General features: G+C 58.5%; 1 protein-coding gene and 1 long non-coding RNA gene across 7 annotated transcripts; one reads left to right on the forward strand and one right to left on the reverse strand.

The window, feature by feature from the left end:
- Positions 1-4,165: 4,165 nt before the first annotated feature.
- Positions 4,166-20,335, forward strand: LOC311612569 (sodium-dependent phosphate transport protein 3-like). Of its 6 annotated transcripts, none has more exons than XM_084865608.1 (13): positions 4,166-5,694; positions 6,732-6,833; positions 8,887-8,991; positions 11,168-11,379; positions 12,823-13,056; positions 13,151-13,238; positions 14,518-14,604; positions 15,471-15,589; positions 16,083-16,244; positions 17,683-17,815; positions 17,913-18,060; positions 18,973-19,063; positions 19,907-20,335. In XM_084865608.1, exons 3-13 carry the CDS (start codon positions 8,967-8,969, stop codon positions 20,039-20,041), a joined length of 1,434 nt encoding a protein of 477 aa, XP_084721734.1. In that variant the 5' UTR covers positions 4,166-5,694; positions 6,732-6,833; positions 8,887-8,966; the 3' UTR covers positions 20,042-20,335. The 6 variants fall into 6 exon arrangements, with proteins under 6 accessions (XP_084721734.1, XP_084721732.1, XP_084721735.1 ...); XM_084865609.1 differs by lacking the exon at positions 4,166-5,694 and adding an exon at positions 5,716-5,908; XM_084865606.1 differs by lacking the exon at positions 6,732-6,833.
- On the reverse strand, positions 9,399-11,187 carry LOC311612600. Its single transcript, XR_014793314.1, has 3 exons — positions 11,075-11,187; positions 10,343-10,587; positions 9,399-9,637 (listed from the first exon to the last, which is right to left on the reverse strand). It is a non-coding gene; the product is annotated as an uncharacterized lncRNA (long non-coding RNA).
- Positions 20,336-20,454: the final 119 nt, after the last annotated feature.

Here is a 20,454-nt window from a genome sequence, read left to right on the forward strand (position 1 = left end):
CCTGGAGTACCAATCAGGTGACCTCTCCCCTCCAGCCAGGACTGTCTCCCAGGAGAAGTTCCAGGCAATTGGAACCCTGAGGGGAAGGAGGCAAATGGGAAGACAACACCCCAAGTTCCTCGAGGGAGGACCCAGGAACCTGAGAGCGAAGGAGGGAACCTGGGACCCTGGCCCAGGGCTGCAGCTCCTCAGAGCCAGGCCTGCCCTCCTGGGAGCAGAGGGAGGCGGGCAGGTTGCAGAGCGACCTTGCTTGGACCTGACAATGGTGGGAAAACAGCCAAATCCCTGAGACCATGGATGGCCTCTTCCTCTGTCACCAGGGCAGCCTCCCAGCCACAGTCTCTGCTCAAAGCCCCAACCTGGGCGGGTGACTTCCCGGGCACACACTTGGGTCCTCTGTGGCTAGGCTGTGTCCCCAGTACAGTGCCTGCCCTCTGGGGGCCCCGGGGACCTGTCCCAGCCTCCACTCCCCTCCCTTCACACCTGGGATCTCCTAAGGTTGAACCAGCTTGGAGTTTGGTGGAAGAAAAGCAGCCTCCAGGAAGGGCGGCCGGGCAGAGGCCTGGAGGGACAGAGTCCAGAGGCCCTGGTGTCTGAAACCCACTCTTCCCTGCCGCCCTGGCCCACCACTGCACCCTCCTTCCTGTCCACACACTGGGTGTCAGGACCCTCCCTGGGAGACCCACCCGGACCCTCCCCAGTACCTGGGCCACAACCAATGCCACGTACTTGCTGTAGGGAATGGCCTGGAGCAGCCGCTGATCAGGCCGTGGTCAATCAAAAAATGAAACTTTCAGTTCCGGTGGGGCCTCAGCTGACTTCGGAGAAATAAAACAGGAAATGATTTTAAGCCTACGCGTGTGGTGCAGCCAGGTCCGGATCAGCCACACCCAGAGCAGCAGCCAGGCCCAGAGCAGACACGGCTAGAAACTTTTAAAAGAACTTGGAAGTCTACTAAATCAAATGATAAACACTTAAATCTAAATATATTGAGTTGCAGCACTGAAATGTTGATCTGTGAATGCCCTGTATGAAGTCTAGATGATATTAGTTAATCTATTAATTAGATATGTCTTTTATTTGAAATGTATCCTTAAAAATGTAAAAGTATTATTGATTTGAAAAAAAATAATAAAAAAATAAAAAGGTAAAAACCAGGTCTGGCCGGGACCGGTTTGGCTCAATGGATAGAGCGTTGGCTTGGGGACTGAAGGGTCCCGGGTTCGATTCCGGTCAAGGGCATGTACCTTGGTTGCGGGCATATCCCCAGTAGGGGCTGTGCAAGAGGCAGCTGATCGATGACTCTCATCTATGTTGCTAACTCTCTATCTCTCTCCCTTCCTCTCTGTATAAAATCAATAAAATATATTAAAAAATTTAAAAAAAAAAAAAAAAAACAGGTCTGGGCAGAGAAGGGCGGGTCCTGGAGGACCAGTCAGGTGACCTCTCCCCTCCAGCCAGGACTGTCTCCCAGGAGAAGTTCCAGGCAATTGGAACCCTGAGGGGAAGGAGGCAAATGGGAAGACAACACCCCAAGTTCCTCCAGGGAGGACCCAGGAGCCAGAGAGGGAAGGAGGGACCCTGGGACCCTGGCCCGGGGCTGCAGCTCCTCAGAGCCAGGCCTGCCCTCCTGGGAGCGGAGGGAGGCGGGCAGGCTGCAGAGCGACCTTGCTTGGACCTGACAATGGAGGGAAAACAGCCGAATCCCAGAGAGCCCAGATGGCCTCTTCCTCTGTCACCAGGGCAGCCTCCCAGCCACAGTCTCTGCTCAGAGCCCCGTCCAGGGCGGGTGACTTCCTGGGCACAAAATGGGGTCCTCTGTGGCTGGGCTGTGTCCCCAGGACAAGACCTGCCCTCTGGAGGCCCAGGGGGCCTGTCCCAGCCTCCACTCCCCTCCCTTCACACCCGGGATCTCCTGAGGCTGGACCAGCTTGGAGTTTAGTGGGAGGAAAGCAGCTTCAGGGAAGGGTGGCTGGGCAGGGGCCTGGAGGGACAGAGTCCAGAGGCCCTGGTGTCTGAAACCCGCCCTTCCCTGCCTCCGGGACGCCCCCCCACACCCCCACACCCTCCTTCCTGTCCACACACTGGGTGTCAGGACCCTCCCTGGGAGACCCGCCCCAACCCTCCCCAGTACCTGGATCCCCCACCAATGCCATGCACTTACTGTAGGGAGTTGCCTGGAGCAGCTACTTCCCAGTTCGAGGGCTGGACTCCAATCGAAAATGAAACTGCATTTTGTGAGGGTGGGGCCTCTGCTGGGTTTGGAAAGGAAACCAGGAAATGGCCCTAAGCGTGTGCCCACGGCAGGGCTGGGCCCTAAGAGTGAGCAGATGTCTAGGCTGGGCCCTAAGCGTGTGCCTGTGGCTGGGCTGGGCCTGGCAGGGCGGGGAGTGGTGGGAAGAGGTCCTTCTGCGGCCACGAGGAACGAGGACAGGTCGTCACCGGGACCTGGGCTCTGGGCCAGCAGGGGCGTCTGAGGTCGGGGAGCAGCACAGCCCACAGGCCCCACTGCAGCTCTTCCTGCCCTGGCCACCCACTCACCCTCTCCGGGGCGGTTGCTATCTCATTTTCTGCCATGTTTAGGTCCCTATTCTTCATCACTGCTCTGAAGGTGGAGGTGGAAAGGGCTGGTGACCTCTGCCCTCCTCCTCCTCCTCCTCCTCCTCCTCCTCCTCCTCCTCCTCCTCAGGGCGCTGTGCAGGGTCAGACACTCCTCAGCATCACCAGCAGCAGGGACCCAGCTGGGAGCCCGGAGCCAGGGAGGCCCCAGGTCACTGTGGGGCCGGCACTTAGAGCAAAAGGACTGCACGGCCCAGCCCGTGTGTCAGGGGTGGAGCGTCCTACAGGCCAGGAGCTCACAGTTCCTTCCGGGTCACAGGCCGGTGTAAGGCTTGATCCCCAGTGAGGGCGGCAGGAGGCAGCCAATGGATGATTCTCATCATTGGTGTTTCTCTCCCTTTCCCTTCGTCTCTGAAATCAATTAAAAGAAAATATTTTTATAAAATTGGCCTGTCCGGCCCAACCTAGACTTCCTCTTTTTCCCTCAAGGATGGTTTTTCCATGGATTTTTTTTTTTAGAGAGACTGGAAGGGAGGGAGAAGGGGGAGGAGAGAAACCTCAAAGTGAGAGAGACTCATTGACGTACCCTTGACCGGGAGTCAAACCGAGGCCCTTAGGTAGACAGGCCGGTGCTCTATCACTGAGCGATATTGACATTTTTTCCTCTCAGCAAACACTCAGGCTCCTGAGACACACACACCCGCCTCCCCACCCCCCACCCCACCCCCAGGCAGGCTTTCTGAGATTCAGTTCCTGCTCCGGGCTGCTCCTATTTGCCTCACGCTGCCCCCTAGTGGTCAGGCAGGGTTCACTGCTCAGCCCTGTGGCCCCTGCAGAAGGTCAGGCCACACTGAGGGGCTCAGGGCTGAGCCCAGGAGTTCAGCAGCAGCTTCCTCCCCCCACAGGTCTCCCTAGCACCTTCCGTGTGTGGGGGCTCCCATTTGAGAATCCCTGACTTAGACAAAAGGGAGGCTGGGACTTCATGGACTCTGCTGCCTTCTTCCCGGGACCACAGAGAGCAGAGGGCAAGCCCCTCACCCTTTTGAGGCCACAGCTCCGCTGTGAGATGCAGGCTCACCCCGCTAAGGAGTTTTGGCTGTGGGACGGCTTGCAGATCAGGTGGGAGAGAAGGCAGACGAGGAAGAACACAGGGGGTCACCCCCAGCCCCCCTCACCCGAGGGTTAGAAGTCCCCTTTCCCACCCTGGAGCCAGGGCCAGAGGCAGCTTGGGGAGCCTGTGCCCTTGGGGGTGGCGCGCTGCCGGGGTTCCAGGTCGGGCGACATTGAGAAACACCCACGACAGACCCATCCCAACCCGGGAACAGTGGGCGGTCTGGGTGAGGAGTCAGCAGGGCCAGGTCACTGGGCTGCTTATGTAACTGCCCGAGCGGGACCTTCATCAGAGGTGCCTGTGCGGGCTCGGCACACGTGTGTGGACACAAAGACAGCGTGCCGAGGCCACAGCTACATACAACCCTTTTTTTTTTTCCTGGCAATTTCATGCAACAAATTGTCTTTATTCGTCCTAAGCAAACTCAGTCATACACGCAAATTGCATGAATTTTTGAAGGGAAAAAAAACCAGAGATTATGGACATGCCGGCTGGCACACCCAGAAGAGGCAGTGAGTAGCAGACAGATGTGAGCTGGGAGCTGGCTGGTGGGGCTCAGGGGTTGAGCAGTGACCTAGGAACCAGGAGGTCATGGTTCGATTCCCAGTCAGGGCACATGCCCGGGGTGCGGGCTCCATCCTCAGTGAGGGGCGTGCAGGAGGCAGCTGATCAGTGATTCTCCCTCACGATGTTCTTCCCCTTCCCTGACAGAGCTTCCTAAATGTATCACACGTAGGAAATAAAGAGGGGACCAGAGACCGGGAGGCCAGGACACAGGCCTTATTGAAGAGAAGAGTACCACTGCCGGCTGCTTCCAAAGAGAGTGGAAGAGAGCGAGGGCTGGAGTACCAGGGGAGGATAGGGGACAGGGCTTAGGGCACTCAGCACACGCTGATGGGTGGTTTCATGGAAGGCCTATGATTAGGGACCTGGGGACTTAGGAATCGGGAGCTTAGGGTGTTTGGCAGGTGCTGATGGGTGGTTCAGTGCTCAGGAATGTCTGGCTGCAGGTGGGGTTTACGTCTGTCCATCAACTGGAGGAAGGGAGGATCTATCAGGAAACTGATCACAGTGCTGGATGTGCCCATGGGCCAGGGTGGGCCTGAGCTCTCACACTTCTGTGTGTGTGTGTGTGTGTGTGTGTGTGTGTGTATACATGTGCATACATATATGTACATGTCTACACATGAATACATATTGTAGATAAATGTACATGTGTGTGTTCTCACATATAATTCTACATGTATAAGCTATGTGTGTTGGGTTTTTGTAGTTATCTGTTTAGTTATATAGTTTAAAATTTTTTATATATTTTTTATTGACTTCTGAGAGGAAGGGAGAGGGAGTGATAGAAACATCCGTGATGAGAGAGAATCATGGGTCGGCTGCCTCCTGCACGGCCTCCTCCTGGGGACGGAGCCCGCAACCCGGGCCTGTGCCCTTGACCGGGAATCCAACCGGGACCTCCTGGTTCCTAGGTCGACGCTCCACTAACTGAGCCAGGCAAAAAGCAGGGCAGCGTCTCACTTCTCGAAGACCCGCTTCTGTGAGCGCGTGGATCTCACTGAATCTGCTCATTGGCCTCAGCTGAGCGTGGTGACCCTGCTCTGCTGCCATAGAAGTCAGTCCCACCAGGCTCCGTGGGGAGGCTCCGTGGCTCGTCAGGCCACGGAGAACACCGCAAGGTGGACTTGGCCCGCCTCTCCCACCCCCAGGCGGCCTTCCCCTCGCGGGGGAAGGTCTTGTTGACGTTTTTGGGCTCTGGGCACAGCTCAAAGCAGAAATAAAAAACACAAACATGGTGTCATCTTCCGAGGGGCGCATCCTGCCAGCGAGAAGGTGGACGCGAAGTTAAAAATTAAGCAGCCAAGCCAGAGCTGGGCTCCCGGCTGCGGCCGCGGGCCGCCCACGTGGTCGTGTTTGCCGTTGTGAAGCGGCGGGGCTGCTGGGAAGGGGAGAAGGGCCGGCGACTCCACGGCCGCCCGCCGGGGGTGAGGGCTCAGCAGACGGGTTTGATGGTGAAGGTAAGCGCTTCCCCGCTCCCCGGGGCTGCGGGAACCAGCCCTGCTCCGGGCCCCGCCGAGGGAGGGCGTGGATTGAGGGGAAGTCGGAGAAAGAACCCCAAACAGCAGCCGCAGGGCCTCCCTCTGGGGATGGCTCCCGGTTGCACAACGAGGAGGAGACTTTCTGAACAAGGCGGCCAAGCCCTGGCCAGTGTGCTCAGTGGATAGAGCGTCGGTCAGTTCCTTCCTCTCCCCCTTACCCCCCATCCCGCCGGACAGAAGGGTCCCGGGTTCGATTCGGGTCAAGCACATGTACCTGGGCATGCAGGAGGCAGCCCATCGATGTGTGTCTCTCTCTCTCCCTCTCCCTTCCACTCTCTCTAGAAAAAGATCCCGGGGTGAGGATCGACTTTAGAAAATTGGAAAAGGTGATCGATTCCATCAAGACGCTAGAGCAGGGCTTGGGGGCCACCAGGCGCGGGGACACGGGGCGAGGGTGGCCCCTCCGAGGAGCCCTGGGTGCTCACCGGGACTCCGTGGCCTGTGGACGGGCTTCAGCTGCGGAGTGAAACCTGGGTCCCAGCTAACAAGGTCTGGGCCGGGGCCCGGGATGGATGCGTCTGCAGGTCTCTCTGTGGGTTTGAAATGATCTCCCAGGGCCAGAGACCAGGACAGAGAGCAGGAACGAAGTTGTGAGGTTGGAAGCAGGAGAACGTGGGTGCTTGTAGGGAGGCCTGGTCTGGGAGCTGAGGGCGCTGTGCGGAGCAGCCCTGGCTGCTCCGCTGGGAAGGAGGGGGAGAGGGGCATGGCGGGCAGGGGTGGGGGGAGATGGGTAAGAGGAGGATGGCGGGGGGGCAGGAAGGGGCCCAGGGAAGGGACCTGAAGGACAGCACAGCTGGGCTCACATTGGGCTGGACGACGGCGCCCCAGGCTGCCACTCAGGAGAGGAGCCTGAGCTTCTGTCCCCCTCCCCATCCCCCTCCCCCGGGGTTGGGTCCAATTGCACCTTTCGTTGTTGTTAATCCTCCCTTGAGACTATTTTTCCACTCATTTTTCAGAGCGTGGAAGAGATAGGGAAAGACAGAGAGAAACACATCGATCGGTTGCCCCCTGCACGGGCCCCGACCAGGGCACAGGCCGGGGAGGAGCCTGTAACGGAGGTACGTGCTCTCGACTGGACTCGAACCCTGGACCCTGTAGCCTGCAGGCCGGCGCTCTATCCACTGAGCCAAACTGGCCAGGGCCAGCTGCGCCTTAGTTGTGGCTTAACCCTGCCTCCCGGGGCTGCCCACGCTTGCTGCTCAGGACACGTTTTTCTTCGTGGTTGAATTCATACATGAACCCGTGCCACGATCGGTGGCATGATCGGAATCACCTGCCGGGAAGCCAATTTCACTTAGAACCACCCGCCTCCGGAAAGGTGGGCGGGGGCACCAACCCGGAGCTTATTCCCTGACATCTGTGCCCAGTGCCAGTGGCGTCCCGTTCTCACCCACAGTGGGGACTCTGCCGCACAAGAGCCCACTTTTATTGATTTTCCACAGAGAGGAAGGGAGAGGGATAGAGAGCTAGAACGTCGATGAGAGAGAAACATCGACCAATTGCCTCCTGCACACCCCCTACCGGGGATGTGCCCACAACCAATGTACATGCCCTTGACCGGAATCGAACCTGGGACCTTTCAGTCCGCAGACCGACTCTCTATCCACTGAGCCAAACCGGTTTCGGCTAAGAGCCCACTTTTAAAAGGAACATGTGAGCCCTGCCGGACTGGCTCCGTGGATGGCGCATCAGCCTGAGGACTGAAGGGTCCCGGGTTCGATTCTGGTCAAGGGCACATGCCTGACCCCCCTGGCCCTGGTCAGGGCTCTTGTGGGAGGCAACCAATCGATGTGTCCCTCTCTGTCTCTCCCTCCCCTTCCATTCTCTCTAAAAACCGATGGGAAAATATCCTCGAGTGAGGATTTACAGGGAGGGAGGGAGGGAAGGAGAGAGAGAGGAAGGAAGGGAGGGAGAGATGGAGGGAGGGAGGGAGGGAGGAAGGGAAAGAGGAAAGGAGGGAGGGAGGGAGGAAAGGAGGGAGGGAGAGGGAAAGGAGGGAGGGAGGGAGGGAGGGAGGGAGGGAGGGAGAGGAAAGTTTAAGGCCAGTTGAACCATCAGAAGCACGTTGACAGTAACGAGTATCCGCTAGGAGCCTCGGTGCAGTAACCGCAAGCCCAGTGCCCACGCTTGGGACTGTCGGTCCTCGCCGCTGCCTGAGCATGGATCGCACGCCATGCCTGTGCTGTCCTCGGGGAGAAACAGGGTATCAACCTTTTTAGTGTGCGGCCTTCTCCGGAAACCAGACTCTGAGTGGGCCCTGAACCTCGGGGCCGTGTGAAGGGATCCCACAGGGGAGCAGGCGCGCCCCACACCTTCCTTCCCCCTGGCGAGCCCCTGCTTCCGAGGAGACCAGTGGAAAGGCCCTGGCGTCCGGAGCCTGCGCTGCCCTTGTCCGGCCTGGTTCCCGGGTGGGGCTGGCGGGCCTGGGTCCCCGGCCCTGCGCCCTGCGGCACCCGCCCTTCAGCCACGTTGGCATTTACCCTGAGCAAACAAGGAGGCTGGCCAACAGGGTGACACAAGGCAGGCTGCGTGTTAGGGGCCACCTGAGGGCAGTAAGAGACGGTGACAGGAAGTGGGCAGGGCTGCCCACGTGGCTCAGGGGCTGAGCGCCGACCTAGGAACCGGGAAGTCAGGGTTTGATCCCGGTCAAGGGCACAGGCCCGGGTTGCGGGCTCGATCCCCAGTGGGGGGCATGCAGGAGGCAGCTGATCCACGTTTCTCATCGTGGATGTTTCTGTCTCTCTCCCCCTTTCCGTTCCTCTCTGAAATCAATAAAAACGTATTTTAAAATAACAACGAGCCGAAACCGGTTTGGCTCAGTGGAAAGAGCTTCGGCCTGTGGACTGAAAGGTCCCGGGTTCGATTCCGGTCAAGGGCATGTACCTTGGTTGAGGGCACATCCCTGGTGGGGGGTGTACAGGAGGCAATTGGTCGATGTTTCTCTCTCATGGACGTTTCTAGCTCTCTATCCCTCTCTCTTCCTCTCTGTAACAAAATCAATAAAATATATATGTTTTAAAAATAACGAAACAAGGGCTTGCTGATGCGGAGAGCGGGCAGCGGGAACGGAGAGCGTGACCGTGGGCCCTGCGTTGGGTTGTTCTCCCCTAGACCGGAGCCTGTCGCCGAGAAAGACTCAGGGCCGGGGCGCCTCTGCCCCCACGTGCGGAGCCGCTTCCCGGAGGAGCCCCATGGAGAAGCCGTCCCCCAGGAGAGGTACCGCCGCCTGCCGCGCTGGCTGCCACGGGCAACAGCAGGGGGAGTCCCGTGTCCCTGCACCTCCTCGCTCTGCTCCCCTCCTCCTCCTCCCATCACACCCTCACTGCCGCCGCCACCGCGGCTCTCGGTGGAGAGTGGACCCGCTCCAGCCCCTCATCCTCCTGCCGGCTGTGGCTTCTTCCTAGGCAGCCCCACTGAGTTATGGGTCAGAAATTAAGCCAAGTGGTCAGCGAGTCCTGGGACCTAAGGAATGGAATGAGCCTTGAAAAAGTCATTTTAGCCGAAACCGGTGTGGCTCAGTGTCGGCCTGGGGACTGAAGGGTCCCGGGTTCGATTCCAGTCGGGGCATGTACCTTGGTTGGGTGCGTGTGTGCAAAAATATTTACCCTCAGCTACGTTAAAAAAAAAAAAAAAAAAAAAAAAAGACCCTGGGTTGAGTAGAGCCTCGACCTGACCCCCCACGGTGGCCGGTTCAATCCCCCGTCAGGGCCCACGCAAGAGCCAGCCTGTGAGGGCGTCGGTAAGTGTCCCAGCAGATCGAAGTTTCCCTCTCACTAAAAATAAATTTTAAAAAATACTCACAAAAGAAGATCCTGGGTGTGCAACTAGCTTCATTCACAGGCAGCCGGCTGTCTAGAAGAAACTTGCAAGGTTTTTGTGGTAAATGAATTCGCAAATGGGATGGGGTCTGGCTGGCAGCTGGGAGAAATGATGGGGGGGTGGTGGCTCTGCCTCCAGCTCCCCCATCTCTCGGTTTGGGAACAAGGGGCGATCAGTGCCCTCGTGAGCTCCTTCCAGCTGTTCACCTGCTTCCCCTCGTGGCTTTGCTGGACGAGGGGATCCCAGATTCACGGCTCTCTACAGGGCAGGGCCGAGGGGGCTGCTGCCTGGTTGTTTTAGGGAAAAGAGAGCGTGTCCCAAATAGGTCCCGATTGATTGATTATCTGTCTAGACCACATGTGTCAAACACAAGGCCTGCAGGCCAAATCCAGCCCGCCAGGCCTTGCAATGTGGCCCGCACCGCGCTGTCATCACTGCACTCCGCTGTCAGTTTATGACATTGTCAGTTTATGACTGTTCAGTAAACCATTCGGCCCGCAATTTAGGCTGGATTTTAGATTTTGGCCCCTTCTCTGATTGAGTTCGACACCCCTAGTCTAGACTCAGCGGGACAAACGCAGGTGACCCGGAGGCAGCAATCATGGCCTCTCCCCTGGTGCTTCAATGTCTACACAGCTGAGCGGAGCGGGAACACATGACACACAGACAGAAGGAGTGTGCGATCACACAGGGTTTACTTACCGATTCCTAGTGGGTCCTGGGCTGCACTCACACAGGGTTTACTTACCGATTCCTAGTGGGTCCTGGGCTCTGGCAAAGGCCACTGAAGGACGGACGATGAAAACAGACAGGCAGGCGGCCGCGGTTGGTTCAGGCTCACACAGCAGAGCAGTCCAGGGCTTGTCTCTCGGAGCGACAAGCCCTTGACTCCTCTATCGGCAGGAGACCACAACTGAAACTGGTCCTGGGGTTGCATGGACCGCGGTAACCAGCTGTGTCCTCATCAGTGTGGGCCAGACGGTGAGCCTTATGCTGGGAGCAGAGCGTTTACACTTTAAGGGTGCAGAGCTTCTACATAAGGTGACCAGATGTCCCGCTTTAGGCGGGACAGTGCCAATTTTTAACAATTTGTCCCACATCCCGCGGCGTTTTAAAAAAAAAAAAAGAAAAGTCCCGATTTTTGCAAAGAATCTTTCCAAAAGGGTGTTCATTAATTTTGGAAGTCACAGAGTATTGGGGGTTTCCACACAGCAAACAGTTCACACAATAATTAGAGGGGTTACATTATTATATATAACAGAGGGGGACCGAGGTGTTTTGTTGTTGTTGTTTTTAAATATATTTCTGTTGACTTCAGAGAGGAAGGGAGAGGAAGAGAAAGAGAAACATCAGCGAAGAGAGAGCATCACCGATCGGCTACCTCCTGCACACCCCCTACTGGGGGTCGAGCTTTCAACCCGGGCCTGCGCCCTGACCAGAAATCGAACCGTGACCTCCCGGTTCCTAGGCCGATGCTCACCCGCTGACCCACGCCGGCCTGGCCCTCGGCGTGTTTCTCACGGGGAGGAGCGACGGCCGCCAGGAGTCCCCCACTCTCTCCCGTCCTCCCCAGGCCCGGGCCTCTGCTCCCTGCGCTACGGGCTGGCCGTGGTCATGCACCTCTCCAACCTCAGCATGATCACCCAGCGGGTGGGCCTCAGCATCGCCATCATCGCCATGGTCAACGGCACGCAGCAGCCCGCCCCGGCCAACGCCTCCGCGGACCGCCCTCCCGCCGGCCCGCTGCAGCCCCCCCGCGGGCCCCCCGGGGAACTCCACGCAGGGGTGAGCGGGACGGAGCGCGGGACGGAGCGCGGGACGGAGCGCGGCCTCTGTCGGGAGGGAATCCCGGGGGGAGGGGAGGCTTCGACCTCGGTTCTGTGGATGGAGAAGCATGGCCTTCCTTTTTATTTTATTTTTTTATTTTTTAAACATATTTTATTGATTTCTTACAGAGAGGAAGGGAGAGGGATAGAGAGTCAGAAACATCGATGAGAGAGAAACATCCATCAGCTGCCTCTTGCACACCCCCTACTGGGGACATGCCCTTGACCGGAATCGAACCTGGGACCCTTCAGTCCACAGGCCGACGCTCTATCCACTGAACCAAACCTGTCTCGGCTATTTTTATTTTTTTTAAATATATTTTGGTTGATTTCAGAGAGAGGGAGGAAGAGGGAGAGGGAAACTGGGCCGTTGTTCACTGTAAGAGGACGGAATTTTATAGTCACGCTGTTTGGTCCTGTGCCTCCATTCACGCCGATGCGTCCTGTCTGGTGGGCCACCACCAGCTATCCTCCCCCGGAGGAAGGCGGCCGCACACCTGGTCCAGGGGCCAGCTCTGCGCGGGCGGCCGAGGCTCCTGGACTCGGTGTTGGGGCCTGAGCGGGGGAGAGCCCCGGAATGCTGCGTCTCCCTTGTTCGTTGCCAGGAGGGGCCGCTTGCCACCCAACTTTGACCAGAAGCAAACAGTTCAGGGGAGCTCTTGTGCCGATGAAATCTCTCGCTGTCTCCTTCGCCGACCCTCCCGTTCTTCACCTCTTTTCTCCTCCACGTCCTCTGTCTTCCTTCCTCGGAGAGGAACAAAGCAGGGTTCTACCCCCTAACCCCGTGGTCGGCAAACTATGGCTCTTTGGCCCCTTGAGGGTGGCTCTTCCACAAAACACCACGGCCTGGGCGAGTCTATGTTGAAGAAGCGGCGTTAGAAGAAGTTTAAGTTTAAAAAATGTGGCTCTCCAAAGAAATGTCCATCGTTGTCCTGTTGGTATTTGGCTCTGTGGACTGATGAGGTTGCCGACCACGGCCCTAACTGGTTCAGCTCAGTGGCTAGAGTGTTAACCTTCAGACTGAAGGGTCCCAGGTTCGATTCCGGTCAAAGGCACCTTCCCCGGGTTGCAGGCTTGATCTCCAGTAGGGGGCGTGAAAGAGGCAGCCAATCAACAATTCTCTCTCATCTCATTGATCTTTCTCTCCCTCTCCCTTTCTCTCTGAAATCAACAAAAATACATTAAAGGTGGAAAAAATTGGGCATATCACTAGGTTTGTTTTTTTTGTTTTGTTTTTTGTTTTTTTGAAATGGTGGGATATCTAAGCTAGATTTTAAAAAAAGAAAAAAGAGAGAGAAACCAAATGCAACCTTTCACGGGAGGTCCCACCAGCCACAAGCAGCTCTGGCTGGGACGCCCACGTGCTCAGCCACGGCTTTCCCTTCCCCTCCTCTTCTTCCAGACCTCCGTGTACGCGTGGAGCCCCGAGACCCAGGGCATCCTCTTCAGCTCCATCAGCTACGGGATTCTGCTGACCCTGATCCCCAGCGGGTACCTGGCGGGGATCCTGGGCGCCAAGCACATGCTGGGCGCCGGGCTGCTGGCCTCCTCCCTGCTCAGCCTCTGCACGCCGCTGGCCGCTGACCTGGGCGTGAGCTTGGTGATCGTGATCCGCGTCGCCCAGGGCATGGCCCAGGTACCCGGGCCATTTTCCCCCTCCTCCTCCCCCGCGTGGCGTACGGCTCGGGCGTCCCGCTGGCCGGCGGAGGCCTGAAGGGTTTTCTTTCCAGGGCATGGCGTGGACAGGCCAGTTCACCATCTGGGCCAAATGGGCGCCCCCGCTGGAGCGCAGCAAGCTCACCAGCATCGCGGGCTCCGGTGAGGATCCCGGCGGGGATGGCGGCCCCGGGGCCGCCCTCACCCTCCCTCGCCTCCCCTTGGTGGATGGGACGGTTTGGGGGAGGGGGATTAGAGTGCTCCCATCGATATCTCACCAATAATGAAAGAGAGTCACCAGCCAGCTGCCTCCTGCACGTCCCACACCGGGAATGGAGCCCGCCACCCGGGCGTGTGCCCTGACCGGGAATCGAACCGTGACCTCCTGGTTCCTAGGTCGATGCTCAGCCATGGAGACGTGGCGGCCGGGCTAAATTTACTGTTTCTTTGTCTAAAACGTAGACAGGCCTCCTGCTTTGGTCACTTCTTTGAATCTCATAGCTTTCTGGGCTCTTGTTTGTACAAAATTATTATTATTATTTTTTCTCTCCTGGTAAAAAAAACAAAAACAAATTCTTCTCCCAAATTCAACACCGGGAGACGGTTACGTAGAGACGAAACGCAGGAGGCTCCGCACAGAAAAGGCCACTGTGAGCAACGAGAGCACCTGGGAGCGGGGCGGGGAGCAGTGTAGACACGTCTTAGCACAGACAGACACGGGAGAACCGGCTGTGGGAACTCGGGGTGGAGAGGAGAGAAAGGCCGGACGGGGAACGGCCATGGCACTGCCCTCCCACCTGGGCCACGCAGTCCCCGGGGAGCAGGGACTGTGCCCGTCTTTCCTCTTCAGTCCCCAACCTCCTGCTGCTCCCTGCCAGCTGGCACCTCTGGTCATAAGGAACGAAGGTGAGCCGGCCGGTGTGGCTCAGAGGTTGAGCATCAACTTGTGAACCAGGAGGTCTCGGCTCGATTTCCGCTCAGGGCGCAGGCCCTGGTGGTGGGCTCCATCTCCAGTGGGGGGCGTGCGGGAGGCAGCCGATCCATGACTCTCTCTCACCATGGATGCTTCTCTCTCTCTCTCTCTCTCTCTCTCTCTCTCTCTCTCTCTCTCTCTCCCTTCCTCCCTGAAGTCAATACAAATATACTTAAAGAACAGAAACAAGGAACTCTGGGGAGGGAGGGGAAGTGTGGGAGGGAGGGAGGGGGGCCAAAAAAAATCAATAAAATATGTAAAAATAAATTAATTAATTAATAATAAAAAAAAAAGAAGAAGAACAGAAACAAGGAAAGGAGGTGGGCTGTGGGCTTGGCCAGGCTGGTGTTGGGGGTTATTGTTATGGTGAAGGTGAATCCTGGTTCCTTCCCAGGAAAAGTCACCCCGGGGGGCCACGGCCTCGGCCTCGTCGGGGTTCACACGGGTCCCCCTCCACCTTCTCCTCAGGGGCCGCGCTGGGGTCCTCCCTCATCCTCTGCGTCGGGGGCCTCATCTCGCAGGCCTTGGGCTGGCCCTTCATCTTCTACATCTTCGGTGAGTGAGTCGCGTCTCGCACCCCGGAGGCTGCCACGTCCCCGGCGTCCGGCCACCTTCCTCCCGGGACAGGCGGGCCTGTGTCACAGGGTAGGTGGCGGGATGGGAGGGGGGGTGTCTCAGCTAGTCCAGGAGGGGACTGACCAGGCGTCGGCAGAGGGTGAGCAATGCCGTCGCTGCTGGAGGGTCGGTAACGGGAGAGCGTTAGCTAAGAGGAGATCTGTAGAGCTGGCCTGGTGGCTCAGTGGTTGCGCATCAGCCTATGAACCAGGAGGTCACGGCTGGATTCCCCATCCGAGCACAGGCCCCCGCTGAGGGCTCGATCCCTCCTGCAGGAGGCAGCCGACCCGTGATTCTCTGTCGTCACTGATGCTTCTGTCCCTCTCTCCCTCTCCCTCTTTCTGCAATCAATAAAAATATATTTATAAAAAATTCACTCTTTCATTCGTTTGAAAAAGGAGGTCTGTACAAGAATTGATAGAGCCGTAACGGGTTTGGCTCAGTGGATAGAGCACTGGCCTGTGGCTGAAGGGTCCCGGGTTTGATTCCGGTCAAGGGGCCTTGGTTGCGGGCTCATCCCCAGTGAGGGGCGTGCAGGAGGATGCTTCTCTCTCCCCTCCCTTCGTCTCTCTAAAATCAATTTTAAAATATTAAATAAGAATTGACGTGAGGTGGGAGCGTTGAGGTCCTTGGAATGGAATAGCCATGAACTGGTGTGTGCGTGTGCGTGTGCGTGTGCGTGTGCGTGTGCGTGTGCGTGTGTGTGTGTGTGTGTGTGTGTGTTTTGGGGGAAGCAATACCACGTCGGACAAACTCCCTCTCCAGCTCACAATCCCCCTGAGCACTAACTGGGTCCGGCTCCCCAGGCGGCGTGGGCTGCGTGTGCTGTCTGCTCTGGTTCACCGTGATTTACGACGACCCCACGCATCACCCGTGCATCAGCCTCCGCGAGCAGGAGCACATCGTGTCCTCGCTGGCTCAGCAGGTACCTGCGCCCCTCCCCTCATCCCCCCGCACCCCGCACCCCCCCAGAGGTGATGGGCGGGGCTCCCAGCACCTGCGCCCCTCCCCCGCCCCCCCTCACCCCCCCCCAGAGGTGATGGGCGGGGCTCCCAGCACCTGCGCCCCTCCCTCCATCCCCCCCTCACCCCTACCTCCCCAGAGGTGATGGGCGGGGCTCCCAGCACCTGCGCCCCTCCCTCCATCCCCCCCTCACCCCTACCTCCCCAGAGGTGATAAGCGGGGCTCCCAGCACCTGCGCCCCTCCCCCGCCCCCCCTCACCCCCCCAGAGGTGATGGGCGGGGCTCCCAGCACCTGCGCCCCTCCCCCGCCCCCCCTCACCCCCCACCCCCCCAGAGGTGATGGGCGGGGCTCCCAGCACCTGCGCCCCTCCCCCGGGCCCGCAGAGGCGGGCGGGCGGGCTGGGGGCGGCCCAGGAGGGGCCCTCTGACTGTCCGAATGCCCACTGTGTCCTCAGCCCACGTCCCCGCGGCGCTCCGTCCCGCTCAAGGCCATGGCCCGCTGCCTGCCCCTGTGGGCCATCTTCTCGGGGTTCTTCAGCCACTTCTGGCTGTGCACCGTCCTCGTCACCTACCTGCCCACCTACGTCAGCTCCGTGCTGCGCGTCAGCATCAGGGAGGTGGGTCTGCCCGCGGGGCGGGCGGGAGGAGGGCGGGAGGGTTAGCGCCGCGCTGCACGCACCCACCAACCCGGGAGGTGACCGTGAGGGGCTCCGTAAGGACCCAGGGGACAGGCGTGGGGACGGGACACGCAGAGCTGAGAGGATGCCCTGCATCCCAGGGCTGCTCAGGGACAGGGCGCTCGGTCCGCGTCCCTAACCATCGGGCCACCCTGCCACACCTCATTCTTTTGGGGGGGTGGGGAGGTTAGTTTTTTATTTATTTTTGTTTTGTTTACTTTTTTCCCCTCTCACACCTCATTCCTTTTTTAAAAATTTTTATTTCTTTAATATATTTTTTTATTGATTTCAGAGAGGAAGGGAGAGGGAAAGATAGAAACATCAGTGATGAGCCAAGACCGGTTTGGCTCAATGGATAGAGCGTTGGCTTGGGGACTGAAGGGTCCCGGGTTCGATTCCGGTCAAGGGCATGTACCTTGGTTGCGGGCACATCCCCAGAAGGGGGTGTGCAAGAGGCAGCTGATCGATGACTCTCTCTCATCGATGTTTCTAACTCTCTATCTCTCTCCCTTCCACTCTGTACAAAATCAATAAAATATATTAAAAAAAAAAAAAAGAAACATCAGTGATGAGAGAGAATCATTGATCAGCTGCCTCCTGCTCGCCGCCACCGGGGACTGAGCCCACAACCCAGGCCAATGCTCAGACCAGACTCAAACCTGGGACCCTTCAGTCTGCAGGCCAATGCTCTGTGCACTGAGCCAAACCGGTTAGGGCTCACACCTCATTTTTTTTAAAATATATTTTATTGATTTTTTTACAGAGAGGAAGAGAAAGGAATAGAGAGTTAGAAACATCGATGAGAGAGAATCATCTATCAGCTGCCTCTTGCACACCCCCTACTGGAGATGTGCCCACAGCCAAAGTACATGCCCTTGACCGGAATCGAACCCGGGACCTCTCAGTCCGCAGGCCAACGCTCTATCCACTGAGCCATACCTGCTAGGGCTCACACCTCATTCTTAATTCTTCAAGTTCTCTTAGGAATTTGTACGGAATTGGTACTGTCTGCCCTAACCGGTTTGCCTCAGTGGCTAGAGCGTCAGCCTGAGGACCACAGGGTCCCGGGTTCCAACCCCATCAAGGGCACGTCTCTCGGCTGCAGGTTCTTTCCCAGTCTAAGCCCTGGTCGGGGGCGTGTGCAGGAGGCAGCCCATCGATGTGTCTCTCGCACATCGACGTTCCTCTCTGTCTCCCCCTCTCTCTCCCGCTCTCCCTAAGAATCAATCCGTGGGAAAACATCCTTGGGGGAGGCAGGTGCCCGGCCTCTCCCCTGAGACAGGGACTCTCGCTCCCCTAAAACGGCTCAGTGTCCAGAGGGGCCGTGGGACGTAGCTGCCCCACGCCCTCTGCCTCACGGCCGGTCTCCTGCCCCCAGAGCGGGGTCCTGTCCTCCCTGCCCTTCGTGGCTGCCTCCACGTGCACGGTCCTGGCGGGCCAGCTGGCGGACTTCCTTCTGTCCAGGAACCTCCTGAGGCTCGTCACCGTCCGGAAGCTCTTCTCGGCCCTGGGTAAGGGCGGGGCCCGGGCTCGGGGGACCCACCCCGGCTCTGCCTCGGGTCCGGGGGGGGGGGGGGGTGGCGGGGTCCTGACCGTCCTCCCCGCCAGGCCTCCTGCTCCCGTCGCTCTGCGCCCTGGCCCTGCCCTTCGTGGCTTCCAGCTACGTGACCACCGTGGCTCTGCTGATCCTCATTCCCGGGACCAGCAACCTGTGTGACGTGGGGTTCATCATCAACACCCTGGACGTGGCCCCCAGGTGAGCGCAAGCCTACAGGTTCCCGCCTCAGGCCCCTCGCTGAGGGCGCAGGCCTCCGTGGGCCTCCGCCCCGCCGGAGGCGGCTGTTTGTTTGTTTGTTTTTAAACTATGTTTTCATTGATTACTTTCCAGAGAGAGAGGGAGAGAGAGAAACATTGATGAGAGAGGAACACCATGGGTTGGCCGTCTCCTGCCCGACCCTTATCAGGGATCCAGCCTGAAACCTGGGCGTGCGCCCTGACCGGGAATCGAACCCTGACCTCCTGGTTCATAGTTGGATGCTCAACCACTGAGCCACGCCGGCCGGGCAGAGGCAGTTTTATTTTTTTTTATTTTTTAAATATTGTTCTTGATTTCAGAAAGGAAGGGCGAGGGAAAGAGAGAGAGAAACATTAAAGATGAGAGAGAATCATGGACCGGCTGCCTCCTCCACTGGGGATGGAGCCTGCAACCTGGGCCTGGGCCCTGACCGGGGATCGAACGGTGACCTCCTGGTTCCTAGGTCAATGCTGGGGCCGGCCACCTGCCGGCTGGGCCTGGGGCATCTCATGTACCCCCACACCCAGCCCTCACGTAGCCATGACCTTCTTGGGGCACAGAAGGTCAGGTGATGTGCCTGACGCCAGACCAAGGCAGAGCCAGGTCTAAACCCAGGCGTTCTGTCCGGAGCCGGTTGTCTGGTCCGCAGGGGACAGCGTGGCTCCCTGGTTCTGGTTCTGGTTCTGGTTCTGGTTCTGGACTCAGCGGCGGTGGTGGCATCAGGGCCGGCACAGGTATATGTGGCCCCAGATGTCTCGGGGCGAGTGAGACACGGCCCCCTCCGAGCTGAGCAGCGGGAAAGCCGTCTTTCTGCCGCAGGAGCGCTGGCGGGGAGCAGGCGGCTTTCGGCGAGCCTGTGCCATCTCTCCGCAGGTACGCCAGCTTCCTCATGGGCATCTCCCGGGGATTCGGGCTGCTGGCGGGCATCATCTCCTCCACGGCCACCGGCTTCCTCATCAGCCAGGTGGGCAGCGGGCTGAGCGGGTGTGCTATTTGGGGCCTGGGGGCGCACAGTAGGGCCTCTGCACCCCGGGCCTGTGCGGTCTGAGGGCGAGGCGGGCACGGATGCTGGCACGCTGCTCTGCTCTGAGCAGGACCCTCCATGGGCCCCAAGAGCTCAGGTCTGGGGCGGGGGGGGGGGGGGGGGGGCGGAGGGGTAGAGGGAGGAGTAAGAGACAAATTTCTAAAAATGAACGATGTTGGGTGGATGGAAAGAGCGGTTCAGGGTGAGTTCCCAGAGATGCAAACGCCGGTGGGGGTTCTCGGTGATGCCAGAGGGAAAGGCAGGTTTCCTTTTCTTTTATTTTTTAAAAAATATATCTTATTGGGGTTTTTTTTACAGAGAAGAAGGGGGATAGATAGAGAGTCAGAAACATCAGATGGGAGAGAAACATTGACCAGCTGCCTCCTGCACACCCCTACTGGGGATGTGCCCGCAATCAAGGTCCATGCCCTTGACCGGAATCGAACCTGGGACCCTTCAGTCCACAGGCCAACGCTCTATCCACTGAGCCACACCGGTTTCGGCAAGAGGATGAAATCTTAATGATATCATCTTAAGCATAATTTTCTGTGCGGAACAGGATACATGCTCATGACTGTTGAGATCCCAAATCCAGAAAAACACTAGCGTGGGTGAATTAGTTCCGGTTTAAAGAAAAATAGAGTCGGTTTGCTTCCACGTTTCACGAAGCCACCGCCGGGCACGCCCTGTGCTCTCTGGGGTCAGCGTGGCACCCCCAACAGAGAGGGCTTCCGGTCCCCGAGGGGAGGGGACCCCGAGCCACAGCCCTGCTTTCTCTCGCAGGACCCGGCATCCGGGTGGAGGAACGTCTTCTTCCTGGCTGCCGCCGTCAACATGGTGGGCCTGGCGTTCTACCTCACATTCGGGCGGGCGGAGATCCAGGACTGGGCCAAGGAGAGGGCCCTCACGCGCCTCTGAGGGCCCCGCTGCCGCCGCCGCAGCTGCCAACGCAGGCCGCCGGCCGCCCACTTCTCGGCGCCCTCTCACTCGTCTGCACTCTGCACGTCCTTCGCGGCGACGCCGGAGCCCACACCTCCGAGTGGGAGCCAGGTTTCCCCGGAGCCTCTGCTGTGTGGGCGCTGCTCCCGAGAGCCCGAACGCATGGGAAGGGGGGGAGTGCAGAGAGTGCACCCCGACATCAGCGAGTCTTCGACACTCCCTGGGGCTCCCCCTCCCAGCCAGGCCGACAAAGCTGGACACGCTTCAAACGCCGATTCCTGTGCCTTTGTTTTTTATTTTTTGTAATGTTTTGTTTTGTTTTGTTTTGTTTTGTTTTGTTTTGTTTTTTATTGATGTCAGAGAGGAAGGGAGAAGGAGGGAGAGAGGGAAAC

This window comes from Pipistrellus hanaki (assembly GCF_964339955.1).
Source record: "Pipistrellus hanaki genome assembly, chromosome: 18".
NCBI classification, from domain to species: Eukaryota; Metazoa; Chordata; class Mammalia; order Chiroptera; family Vespertilionidae; genus Pipistrellus; species Pipistrellus hanaki.